The 13,735-nt window shown below is 36.0% G+C and overlaps 1 protein-coding gene across 1 annotated transcript; it reads left to right on the top strand.

The window, feature by feature from the left end:
• Window positions 1–204: 204 nt before the first annotated feature.
• LOC110800216 (DNA gyrase subunit B, chloroplastic/mitochondrial) lies at window positions 205–13,718 on the top strand. Its single transcript, XM_022005520.2, has 21 exons — window positions 205–444; window positions 854–998; window positions 1,741–1,821; window positions 1,967–2,080; window positions 4,772–4,828; window positions 6,003–6,104; window positions 6,692–6,842; window positions 6,982–7,058; window positions 7,267–7,377; window positions 7,462–7,532; window positions 8,177–8,318; window positions 8,482–8,580; window positions 8,702–8,830; window positions 8,957–9,071; window positions 10,731–10,798; window positions 11,758–11,871; window positions 11,961–12,077; window positions 12,181–12,234; window positions 12,380–12,485; window positions 12,949–13,079; window positions 13,267–13,718. Exons 1-21 carry the CDS (start codon window positions 302–304, stop codon window positions 13,333–13,335), a joined length of 2,196 nt encoding a protein of 731 aa, XP_021861212.1. The 5' UTR covers window positions 205–301; the 3' UTR covers window positions 13,336–13,718.
• The last annotated feature ends 17 nt before the right edge of the window (window positions 13,719–13,735 follow it).

The raw sequence follows: 13,735 nt of genomic DNA, 5'->3' as shown, positions 1-13,735 counted from the left end.
ATATGGCAATTTCCCCAACTTAACTATGATGAGTAGCATATTAATTTTTATTTTTTAATTAATAATTAATAATTTAATAAAAATCGTGCATCGCACGGGCTTAAATATAGTGTAAATATTATTTGAAAGTAATGGGAGCGTTATAGACTAATCTATAGGTGATATCAAAATATCTTTACGATAATGACATCAGTAAAACACAGCAGTAAAAGTGTAATAGCATCGGCAAACCCAGAAACCCAACAACAGCAACAGCAACAGCAGCAGCAGCAGCAGCAAAGAGGAGGTTTCTTTGAACTGAATGGCGCTTCTTGCTTTCAGACCTCGCAATTCTTCTCTTCGTATTCTAATGGCTGCGGCTTCCTCTTCTTCTCGCTTCCTTTCTTCTTATTCTTCCTCTTCTCTTACCCCCTCTTTCCGCCCCTCTTTTCCCCTCACTCACAGGTATATTTCTCTTTATTTTTGTTCTTCGTACTTGCATTTTTCTGGGGGAAATGGGTTTTTTAACCAACCTTTTTGAAAATTTCATGTTAGCAACTAAAATTATTGGGTATTTAGGTTTCATGCTTCATATATTTTGTTGGGGTGTTTTTTCTGGTGGGGGTTGTTAACATTACGTTCAGTGTTGTTCTTATCTATACTTATTCATATCTGTAGCTGGGAATCATAGTATATATTTATATATTGTATTTCACTTCGTTTTAGTTAATTACTGTCAACGTTTTGAGGGTTAATGGTGGTTTGTCTCAGGAGGGATTAGAGGTTAATTTTTAAGGGCACATGATTTTTTTTAGTTTGATTAATTTGATAATTGTTGGTTGTTGATTACTTTGTTGGGGATTTATGTTTACAGGGTGAATTTCAGATTGAAAAGGGTTTCGAATGGCTCACTGGTTAGAAATGTTGCATTTCCTAGAGCATATATTTCTTCCAGTACTGCCACTGAGCCTTCTCAGGAAAACATGGCTTCGAAATCGTATGGGTCCGAGCAAATTCAGGTACTACTAGCTTTATTGGGTTCAATTGCCTGCTACACTACTAGTATTAGTTTACTGTGAACTGGTATCTTGTGTTATTGTATGACAATGAGTATTATATTGTTTTACTTGCGTTGTGCGGATTGCTAATGTTATTATTGTTATATGTCTGCAATTGGACTTTATAATTGGGGCGAAATATGAGACGCTTATCATCTTGTAGTATCGATTGAGGATTTGAGGTGTTTGGTCCATTGCAAGGAAGCTTTATACTATTGTATAGTGTGGTTCTCCTACTGTCCTTGATCAATTGGTAATGTAGAGTGCCGTTTTCCTACTTACTTCCACAAGTTTGGGAGGTTTTTATGCTACATTAGTAGGTTACCATAGTTTCACGACACCCACCAGCAAAACACTCCAAAACAGAAGGATTATCCTGTGACATGTGTTCTCCATGCGGAGTTTCTTTGTGTTTCCCAGACATTTTTTTAAGCAACCTTATTATGAGTATTGGCTGTATCAACTATGCTATTTGTGGGGTAGTTTACATATCTTTATTTTCATGAAACAGAAGATAGGAGATCCTTTGGGGTGATGATGTTTCTTATCTTGTCTTGTTTTCCTTAATGATAGCTGTGGCTGTTTTATCGATCAAGTGAATATAAGTCTATTTTGATTCACTGCACAATTGTGGTTTCCTCTTTACTTATAATTTATATGATAATTGTATGGCTTATACGTTTGTTATGGTTGCTTGTCTCAGGTCTTGCAGGGCTTGGATCCTGTTAGAAAAAGGCCAGGGATGTATATCGGAAGTACAGGCCCTCGGGGTTTGCATCACTTGGTACCTAACTACCTACCTATTTGAATTTTATATTCATAACTATTTGAGGTGCAATTGCTATGTTATTATGTTTGGAAATTAGAATAGTTAGGAGGATATTGAATATGAACTACTGAACTAAAATTGACACTTTGAGATCTTTCAGGTTTATGAAATCCTCGATAATGGAGTTGATGAGGCACAAGCAGGATTCGCCTCAAAGATCGATGTTATCTTGTTTCCTGATAACTCCGTGAGCATTACTGACAACGGACGTGGGGTATGAAACATTGAATCTCCAATGTTATCACTTTTTTTATTTGTTTATTTTACAGTTAACTTATTGCTGTAATCCACAACATTTCTTGTTAACTTGCTAGACCATTACCACCCATTTCCCCAAAGCATTGCTGAATAAACACCAAACAGTTGAGGCAGCAGTGTGCTGCTGTAAACTGCACATTTAATCTGCAAAAAGACTGATTTTTTTCTAGAAAAGGCTATTATTTTAAGATTAGATGCATGCCTTTAGGTGGTATTTCGTTGGGTTACTTATAAATTATAATTGGTTCAATTCCATTCCAATCTATTTTTTTGGTTAAATTTTTCTGACACCAGAATCTGATACCGTGGAGTATCAAATTCTTCCCCTACCCTTTAATCTCATTCTGAAGTCACTCTCACAAATTCTAATTCCAAATCCCCATGATTTAAACCGTTGGTCATGAACGTAGCTGCATCTCACATCTCTAATATGGCTGACGATCTCAAAATCTCTCCTTGAAACTAGTAAAATACAAGGCTAAGGTTCTCTTTATGGAAATACAAGGCTAATTTTTCTCTATATGAATAATACCGGGTGGTCCGAGCCAAAGTTGTTGTCAATCTCAAACTATTGCGTCCCCTGATTTTTCATCATCATTTATCATTTGTGATAAGTTTGGTTTTCCTCCCGTTTTCCAATTGCATAAATGGTAAACTTCATTCATGTATTCCTCATTTTTTTTCTTTCCCTTCTTTTTTCCCTCTTTGATGGAATCGTGTTAGTGAGAAAAAAACATTCCTCTCTCTTCCTGGCCATGTATTTCCATAGAGACTAAAAGATGATTGCAAATCAGTAGTAATGTGTAAATTTGTGCTTGGAGTATTCAATTGATATGAAGTTGAGAAATCTTACTTAAGCATTGAATTTGAATACATATCACATTCTTTCAGTGGTAAAATAAAAATGTCAATGAAGAAATAAATAATTCCAGGAAATAGAAGAGTATGAATAAAGTACTCCGGAACACTTGTACTTCTTACATCCTTTATTTAAGTTATATCTACTTTTTGCAAGGAGTTTAAGGACAGTGAAAAGGCAGAGAGAAAAAAGTGAGTGGGAGCAGGCCCCAACTTTAACTGTTGTAAGAAAATAGAGAGAAAAACTTACCGAAAGTAAATGCTAAATAAATCTTGAACATCGCATATAGATGATGCTAATTTAAATACAAGACAGAGGGAGTAATACAATAACCTATTAAGAAAACACAACAATATATTTAAAGAAGTTTGATCCCTTTTCAAGAGAACCAAACAATAACGTGAGGATATAGAATCCATTCCATCCAAACATGTTAGGACAGGTATGGCTGTGCGATTTATATTTCTCTTATATGGGGTTGTCATTTCATTTCATTTCAATTTAGTGAACCAAACAATCCCATAAAGAACTCTCCCTGCTACTTGCATTTAATTGCCAATACAGGTTAGAAATCAGGAAAGAAGAGGACATAAATAAGAACTAGTAATGATACATACTTCCCCTGTTCTTTATTAAATGACACAATTTGTTTTGTCACGTTTGCCAATGCAATGTTTCAACCATTAATATCTTTAATTATCAATGGGAATTATAAAAATTTGAACGATGAGACGATTATAACAAGACCTTACATGACTATACTTTTTCTTAAATATAAATCACAATTGATAGTCAAAGTATATTATATAAATAGAGCCAAAAGTACAATTGTGTCATCTAAAAAATAAAAGAGGAAGTATGTGATACATCTATACCAATATGTTAAAAAGTGTTTTCGTTACATCTAAAAAGATAAAAACATGGTCAGTAGAGGATTCAAACTTGCGACTTCAATGTTGAACTATATAGAATTTTCCATTGAGATTTTCTATGTTACATGTTATCTTTCCAAAACAAAATATGAAAAATGACATTATAAGAAAGAAAAAGTAATGTATAAAGGACTTAGTCATAATGCATATTTTTACTGCCTTGGCATCGCACAGGCCCAAGCATTTTTTGGAATGTAAAACGACTTTAAAATCTTTTGTATTTGCGGGTAGATGAAAATTACATTGTTATATTTAAATGCCAAAGTATGACTACATATACAGACACTTTCTATGGCACACACACACTCACACAGATAAGGGAAGGAAAAGACGCTTAAAGATCCAAGCAGTTGGAGGAAAATTTGGGGCTTTTGCCACCAGAAATTTGATCAAATGATTATTACTGTTGATTACTTGATGCTGGTTAGAGTTCGCCTATGATGCGGCTTTTTTGTATTACACTTCTATCTTCCACTGTATCTCTGTGGATTTAGTCTGATTTTCATCTTGTCCAATAAATTCTCCTTTTTGTTTTATGGACAATGCGTTGCTTAAAGGTGACATCCGGACTTCAGTCTCTACACACATCTTTCCTTTTTTTCCACATTTTGCGCTTTTCTGAGAGTAGAAAGTTCCATGTTATTGCCAACTAGGTTATGCTTCAAGGTTTATCTGTATTTACCTAGAGGCATCATGCTAGTGTCCATGCTAATTCATCTGTAAACTATAATATCCTAGACATCTTCCTTAACTTTATTTGTATATCTCTAAATTCATGCTAGGGGTGGCATGTCACTTTTCTGCGGTTTGAATTTCATTGTTCTTATGGTATTATTTTCTCAACTATATTTTGCAGATCCCGACTGATGTGCATCCAGTGACGAAGAAATCTTCTTTGGAAACTGTCTTGACGGTAAAACCTTCAAAAAAAATCCGAATAGAACTATAGAAGTTGCAATATGGTTATAATCAAAATATACTTTTTGTCCCCCCGGCCCCCCTCTTTGTCTGCTCTTGAAAAACTCTAATTAGGCAGGCTCCGGGATATTACTTTTGATATCATAACTTATGAGTTTGTGTTCATTCCATTATAAACATTTTTTATGACAGACTAGTTTGTGTTCATTTCATATAAACATTGTTTTTTTAATGACAGACTAGTTTGTAGCACTGTTATGCTTTGCTTATAAGGTCATCGCCCGTTGGAACTTGAGAAAGCTCCATCTGTATGAATAGGAAAAAAAAAGCAAAAAATACAAAAATTATTTAGCCATGTGAGTTGAATCGACCTGCTGTACATGAAGTGTTATAAAGATGTGAAAGACCAACTGAGCTAGCCCATGTTTAATGTTAATAGTTTCAGCATATAGTGTGTATATATATATATATATATGTAAAAAAAATTGGGCTTTGGGCGGGCCATGGCCTAGGCAGCTCCCTCCCTAGATCCTCCCATGCTTGTGTTGTACTGAGAGGTGACTTTTAAGCTTAATGATCAATTGAGGATTCCTGATGTTTCTGTAGTTAATGCTTAATTTTCACATCTGAGTCTGCGGAGGCTGCTTTTCCTGGAATAATATTGGCTGGGATTGTGGAAAGATTAATTGATGGTTCGTCTTGCTAAAATGAACTTTAGTTTAATCAAATGTCCTGTGCAAATGGTTTGTGTTCCTCTGTTTTGTGGTTTTTTTTAATGGTCTGTTTAATGTGCTAAGTTGCAGTGGTATTCCACCACGGCTTCTCGGCTTGATTTTGTGGGCTTGTGTGATGTGTTTGAGAGCATTTGGCTGTGTAAATTCAGAAATTCTTAGGACGATAGTTACAAATGGGATATGAAGTTGAGTGGCAAGAGTAGTCTGTAATACACTTATTTTGCTATGCCTTAGCAACTAATAATTCCGATAGTAGCCACATTGAATGAAAACAAAATGCTTAGCCATTTTCAAATATTTATCTGGTTTACAACGTTGGAAACTGTAACTGTTCATGCTAAAGAAGAACATGTTTATCGAATTATGTTGCTGCATAACATGTGCTTCCTAGAGTAAACTCTAATGATATTCAATGGTGCCTGCTAATTGATGCAGGTCTTACATGCAGGTGGCAAATTTGGTGGTTCAAGTAGTGGGTACAGTGTATCGGGAGGATTGCATGGTGTAGGTCTATCAGTTGTAAATGCATTATCTGAGGTCGGTACTTCGTATATGTTTTAGATAACCAGAGTTGTCAGCATTTTTTTTAATGTCAGATCGATATGCTTGTCTTAATATCCCGTCTGTCGCAAAGTTGAGAAGTATCTATGAAGCTATTTCAAACAGTGGCAATATTGCTTCGCCTTGAAAAAAAGAAGGGGAGCCATGAGCATACTTCAATGTGTTGACCCTTGACACATTGCATGTTCTACTTCTAAACACGCAATGGCCACTTTACGGGAAATTTGGTGTCAGGCTTCCCATGATTTAGTGGCAAACAAGATTGATCTAGGCCTTGTGGGTGTGATTTATGTTTTGACCACTTATAGCCTTTATTGTGTTCTGTTATCGGTAATCGCTGTATGCTTCATCAACATCGGCTGAAGACCCTGGGTTTTCATTCAATTGCCACTCCATCTGCTGTTTTATTACATTTGCATTCATCTTATTGTCTTCTGTTTCACCCCTTGAGGGAGGCCAAGAAATTAGAAGTTGAGCTCTGCTGAGTACTATTCTAGCTGAGAGATGCAATCACCATGCAAAGATGTTTCTGCTTCTTATTCTGTTGGCTTCTGATTATGCAGGCTCTGGAAATCACAGTTTGGCGAGATGGAATGGAGTACAAGCAGAAATATGCCCGTGGAAAGCCTCTGACAGATTTGTCATGTCACGTGCTTCCACCAGATTCTGAGGATCGCCAGGGGACCTCTGTCAGGTTTTGGCCTGATAAAGAAGGTACGTTTGGAGCAGTGTATCTTTGCTATGTTTCTCTCTGCATTGACCTTGTAACTCAGTAAATATTGCTTCTTTTTAGTTACGATATTCCTTTTGGATTTGGTTGCTAATTGTACTTCGTAACTGAATTCCATTGCAGTATTTACTACTCAAATTCAGTTTGACTATGACACAATAGCTGGGCGGATAAGGGAGCTCGCCTTTCTAAATCCGAAGGTAAAGTATTGGCATTGTATCTGAATATTCTTTTGTTAATATGTTTGGGCTATGAGATTATATTGGAAATTGATCTCTGTGCCTTGGTTTTTCACCTATGAATAATTGACTATTCATACACCGGAATAAAAGGGGAGGTTATTTCTATTGCCTAGTTGAGGCTGTTGATCATAACCATTGCCCTTCGGCTTTTCCTTGCTATTTGCAGCTTACCATTGCTTTTACCAAAGAGAATGAAGATGCGGAAAAGAATCAGTATAATGAGTATTACTATGCTGGTGGATTGGTTGAATATGTTAAATGGCTAAACATTGATAAGGTATGTTTTCTATGATGACGTTCCATTTCTGATTTTTGTTGTACATACTGTATTTTGCTTGCTAATACTGGAATGTGCTTCCAGACACCAATTCATGATGTTGTTGGGTTTCACAAAGAAATTGATGGTGTAACTGTTGATGCAGCTTTACAGTGGTAGGTTTTTTCTCTTCTTATTACATCATACCTTGGGTATATTTTCCACGTCCTATTGTCTGAGTATTGCATTTCTTCTGCCGTGCTATTTGCTGTTGCCTCAGTTAATTCATCTTATTTTGTTTGCATTGGTTTTGTGGTAATGCATATCTTATGCTTAATAATTGTATTCTTCGTGCCTTAATCTGAATTTGATAGTTGGCATAAACTATTGCAACCCCACAACCCCCATGTTAGGACAAATAAAAAGGGTAAAAATTACTAGAGAAATTTTGACAATGTTCAGTTGCATTTAAAACTTCATAAAAATCATTTATATGTCCATATTTTCTTATCTTGGTTGCTTAGATGCTGTTGGATTCTCAGAGTTCACTTGCTTTGCTAATTTGCTTAATGATGTAATGGATATTTTCTCATCTTTAGTTTGATTTCATGTTTTCCTTTGTCAGGGTGCTCACCCAAGTATATTCGCATCCGAGTGCTTCTCTTTATTTGATCTTAATACTGAGCTAAAAATAGTTTTGCACGTTTAAATGTTGCCATGTTTCTTCTGGTTTTGTTCAACATAGAAGATTGTCGATCTTGTTTATGTGCTTGAAGAATTGCTCCTACCTGGTTGGATTAACCTGCTAAGTATTTCATAGGTGTTCGGATGCATATTCAGATACAATGTTGGGTTACGCCAACAGCATACGTACAGTTGATGGTGGTACACACATCGATGGCTTCAAGGCTTCATTGACAAGAACTCTGAATAGTTTGGCAAAGAAATCAAAGGCTAACAAGGTGCATTGCTTTCTTCACAGATTCTTCACTTTTGAGCTTTTCTTTGAAAATAAGTCTAAGTTTTGATCGTCGGTCTTGTTTTACATTTATTTACCTTCTTGCGAGGGCTGAAATAGTAATCAGATGTAATTCTTATAATATAAGAACACAATTATGCTTTCAGGACAAAGAACTTACTTTAAGTGGCGAACATATAAGAGAAGGATTAACTTGTGTCATTTCCGTCAAAGTGCCAAATCCAGAGTTTGAAGGACAGACAAAGGTATTTCTAATTTTTATTTTCTCCTCCTCTTTGATGGTAGAGTTTGAAGGACAACCAAGAGAAGTTTGAATTTACATTCTGGAAAATTGAACACCAATCTTATATTGTCCATGATTGATAGACAAGGTTAGGAAACCCGGAAGTTCGGAAGGTGGTTGATCAATGTGTACAGGATCATCTCGTGGAATACTTAGAGTTGCATCCTGATGTTTTAGATTCCATCCTTTCAAAGGCTTTGAATGCACTAAAGGTAAATTTTGATATTTTCTTGATTTTGAGACAACAAAGTCAGTTTTTCTTGATATCTATGTTCAGTGGGCAAAGCTTAGCTGACCGTATTACTGAACTGCAAGTTTCTCCTGTTTTTTCGTTTCAGGCGGCTCTGGCTGCCAAAAGGGCTAGGGAGCTAGTGAGACAGAAGAGTGTCCTAAGGTCATCTTCTCTTCCTGGAAAACTTTCTGATTGCTCAGCCACAAATCCTGAGGAAGCAGGTACTTATAGTGTCTTTTCTCATTTAGTTATTGCAATCTTTCCTGTGAGTGGGAAGTGATCCACTAGGTTTCCAATACGTCAATAAGTCAATTTTTTTCCTGTTCTTGGATGTGATTAGCAACTTCCTTATAAAGACCAGCCCTTGTGAGTTTAGGGAGAAAAGAGGGAAAGCCTACCTGCAAGGAAACTTTAACCCAAAGGCTAGACTGAGCATGAAAACCAGATTTACTGGTTATTCTTTATTGTAAACTCGGGAACCTAGGTCAAACTACGTCAAAATGTCAAATTAAGTCAAACTGCATCATGATTCATGAGACTAGTGCCAATGCATTAGTGGGGTCCTCTATCTAATTTTTTTGTATATTGCAACAAACAGTCTCGCTATCCAATTTTTAGTATATTGCAACAAACATTCTGTGTATTGGATTAATCTTAAGAGATCACTGTTCTTGATTACCTATACATGCTGAATGTAAAGCTGAACTTTACGATGATCAGTGGTTCTTCCCTTCAGTCTTTGTTAGTTCCCTTTCTTTTACGTCGTTGATCAATCACCAACCTGGACATTCTTTCCTTGTAATGTTGATTTGTGCTAGGGCCTTTTTACTATCCATCTTATGCAGTGGGAAATTGTATGCTATTTATTATTTGGCATTTTGCACCAATATCTATTCACCCCCCTGTTGCTTAATATTTAACAAGTATTTCCCCATGGTTTTCTCATACAATTCCTCTAAAATATGTCTCTTCGGTTTGATAGTAAAGCTGGATTCTGTCGTAGTCGACTAGCCGTTTTTGAAGAAGTCAAACTGCAGTAGAATACTCAGAATAGAGTATATACTGGAGAAAACAATATGAGAAAGATGTGAGGTTTATCTCACTAGGTCTTCACAGGTTAAATTTGTCTCAAGTGTTGTGTTTAAAACCTTAGTGATGTGTTATTTCCTGTAAATTCCTGATGAATCAGAATATAGAAGTTTCTGTAGGTGGTTGGTGACCCTGAAATTTAATATTTCCTCCGCTCTTTTTTGGATGACACAATTTCTTTTGGCACTATTAATAATAATCTACTTTGACTATTAATTATGATTATTCTTAAGAAAAAAACATAGTCATGTGAGGTCTTGTTATAATCGTCTCATTATATAGATTTATAATATCAACTTTTTTTAAAAAAATCGCATTGATAATTAAATATATTAATGATTGAAATATTGCATTGAGGAACGTCATAAAAAAAATTGTGTCACCTAAAAAAGAACGGAGGAAGTACCGAAGTACTACATTAGTTTTCCTAATATGCTTCATTTGAAATTAGAGAGTTAAGCCATGAGTTACGTCAGTGTAATAACCAGTCAAGCTTGAAGTGAGAATAACACATAAGGCCTTCTTTGCTTAAAATCTATTTGTCCCAAAATGGGTCAAGGATGATCAAAGCTAGTTGTGGTGCTAGTAGCATACTATTGGATGGTTATCAAAGTTGTTGGTTAGTCTCAGATTTTGGCCACCTGTGCAGACCCCTTCTATTACCATAAATGGAAGCCTTTAAATGAAATCAAACCTCAAAAGCAGTGTGGGTTCTTTGAAGACGATATTTCTCAAACTTGATGTCCATTGCTTAACAAAAATTTCTCTTTGAATTGATATTATGCCTGCAGAAATATTTATCGTCGAGGGAGATTCAGCTGGTGGAAGTGCAAAGCAAGGCCGGGATAGACGATTTCAAGTGAGTCATTACTTCTTGTTAGTTGAGACAGCCATTAATTTCATACCATTGCCTGCACTTCTTATGTTCAAATGTATTATTCTTCACCTTATTCTCAATCTAGCTTTTCTTTTGACTTTTAAGAAAGCATAACATTGTTCTGGAGAAAGAATATCAAAGATAGGAGTTTAACTTCTACCATCAAAACAGCCTTCCGTGTAAGGGGAGCTCGAGGGGAAGTATGGTTGACAGGGGATAATAAAGGATGTCACTAACAATGTTAATGGAATTTATGCTTATCTTGTATTTTCGTGGAAATATCTTTCATGCTTAGAGAGCTTATCATTTCCTTTTTTTCTTTGATTTGTTTTTTTTTTCATAGGACTGATATTAATGGTTTTACTCTTTAGTTTTGCTATGAGCCTATGACGAATATCAGATATCAGGTCAGGTATCACCCATTTAATCCAGGATGATTTGAAATTCTGAGAAGAATGTTGAATACAAGATAATGCTTGTCGAAATTGATATCTCTTGCCATCTAGATTGGAGACTGATAATATGAATTGTATGCATGCTATAGTGCTATACTATTCCTTGAAGCTCCTCCATTTACTGCATTGTGGCAAAAAAAACTGCGTCCCCATCTTCTTTACTTCATTAGCTTGGATGGAAATCAGGATGCTGTTAGCATCAAACATCAGACATCCGTCTGGAGCCACGATCCTTTCTAACCCCGCTTGAATTCTGCATTTATCATTTGTCATTAGTCTTTGAACTTTACCGGTGCTTCAGTATGATCAAGTTTAAAGATACTGAGTGCACTGCTCACGGATTGATTTAGCATTTAGAAAGAAAAATTGGGACTTACCTGAATCTTTGTCACAAGATGAAGGAGGCTTCAGTTTTGTGTATGCATTTGCTCCTTGATTGAATTATTTAGGAACTATATAATGTTTTCCCTCAACATTTACTTGCAGGCTATCCTTCCCTTAAGAGGAAAAATTTTAAATGTTGAGAGGAGGGATGATGCAGCAATGTACAAGAATGAAGAGATTCAAAACCTAATTCTTGCGTTGGGACTTGGAGTGAAGGTGTCAGATGGTTTTTTTATATATACAGTATAATACAAACGCCGTTATGGTTCTCCAACTATCTGTATTGACTAGGTATATTTTACCAGGGTGAAGATTTCAAAATGGAAGATCTTCGCTACCATAAGATAATCATATTAACTGATGCTGATGTTGATGGTGCTCATATTCGAACTTTATTGTTAACATTTTTCTACAGATATCAGGTATGTGGTGGAATTTGGTGGTAAGATTGTAAGTTATTCATCTACAAGCTGTGTAGGCCTGACCAGTAGTAGTCTAATGTGTGTGAGGCTACTTTTCTTGCAGAAAGCTTTATTTGATGTAGGTTGCATCTATGTGGGAGTTCCTCCCCTATACAAGGTATACTCTATCCTTCCTTAGCTGGCTTTAGCACTGTGGTGAAGGACCCACTTGCCTGGAGGGTTCAAACTGATGAACTCCCTAAGTCTTCCCCCTCTCTACTTATGGATTTCCTAATAGTTTAAATTTACTTTTGGTTGCACAGGTTGAAAGAGGAAAACAGTTCTATTATTGTTACAGTGAAGCTGAACTTAAAAAACTCCAGCGTAGCTTCCCTTCAAACGCATCATACAACATTCAGAGATTTAAAGGTGTAGTAAGAATAATCACGATCATTCATGGCAAGCTTTCACATATTTGATTGCATATAGGCTTTTAGTTCAGACTGCACTGAACCATGCTTCTTCATCTTGTTTTTAGGATTGTTCTTTCAAAAATCCTATAACTGCTTTCCCTAGTTAAATGGCGTCAGAAATATGTCACAAAACAGTTGTGTATTTGCAACTTTAACGTGTACATTTGGGTTCTGACCATATTTTGAGGGGTGAAATATTGACAGTTTACTATATTAAGAATGGCTACCAACGGTGACTTAATGACTAAAGCACTGTCAGCGGTGTTCTTGCTGCTAAACCAGCATTCGTATTTCCTTGCTAGAAAGAACAGGGCTTCATCTATGTGATTGGTTCAGATCTTATACTATGTAGTATTGTCTGAATAGAACTGTTCCTGTTTTCTGCTCTATTGTCTGATCTAGTGATCTGCGTATTGTAGGGTTGGGTGAGATGATGCCTGCTCAACTTTGGGAGACGACGATGGATCCAGAAAGTCGATTGTTAAAACAATTGACTGTTGAAGATGCTGCTCAGGCAAATATTGTTTTCTCCTCACTCATGGGGGCCCGGGTAAGTTCACTTCAGTGTCTGTTCTTTTCTTGTTTTATATTATCCAGTGCCTATTCTTTTTTCTTTTCCTTTTTTAGATTCAGTAGTATGGATCAAATATCTTCCTATGTTCTACTATGCAATTCATGATATGTTGCTTTTGGGTGTTTGTTTCATGTGAAATGAATTGAGTTTTGCATATTTCCAGGTTGATGGGCGCAAGGAGCTTATACGAAATGCAGCTAACTTTATCGATCTTGAGCAGTTAGATATATAAGAGATGGGATGTGGATATGCACTGGTTACAGCTTTTTACACAAAGACATGGCATATTGCCTGCCTGAGGCATCACATGTCAGACTTTCAAGTATTCGAAGATCAATCGAGAAATCAACGCCCTTCTGCAGAACAGTGAGACACTATTATGTTCAAGCATACGATTATCGATAGACCTCTCATCTAGCATAGAAAGGGATTGTTTTGGTTAGTGTTTTAGAAATATGTACAGTTTTATTGCAATCACGCTTATTTTAATTTGCAGTTTGTAATCTAATACTATTTACTTAATTTAAGCACATAATTATGTTTATGTGTACCAAACTACAAATGTGAAATTTCAGGACGTTGACTTGATGCTGTATATGCATTCTTATTTCTCAAGTTGTGAGTTGTGACGG

The sequence above is a fragment of the Spinacia oleracea genome, chromosome 1, assembly GCF_020520425.1.
Source record: "Spinacia oleracea cultivar Varoflay chromosome 1, BTI_SOV_V1, whole genome shotgun sequence".
In the NCBI taxonomy this organism is placed as follows: Eukaryota; Viridiplantae; Streptophyta; class Magnoliopsida; order Caryophyllales; family Amaranthaceae; genus Spinacia; species Spinacia oleracea.
This window is presented reverse-complemented; position numbering and strand designations above follow the sequence as displayed.

What these genes read in the sequence shown, in the direction of transcription:
- LOC110800216 (XM_022005520.2), top strand. Translation starts at nt 302, where the DNA reads ATGGCGCTTCTTGCTTTCAGACCTCGCAATTCTTCTCTTCGTATTCTA. An exon ending in AGTTTGAAGGACAGACAAAG is followed by an intron (nt 8,581 to 8,701) that starts GTATTTCTAATT and finishes CATGATTGATAG; the next exon opens with ACAAGGTTAGGAAACCCGGA. An exon ending in CCTCACTCATGGGGGCCCGG is followed by an intron (nt 13,080 to 13,266) that starts GTAAGTTCACTT and finishes GCATATTTCCAG; the next exon opens with GTTGATGGGCGCAAGGAGCT.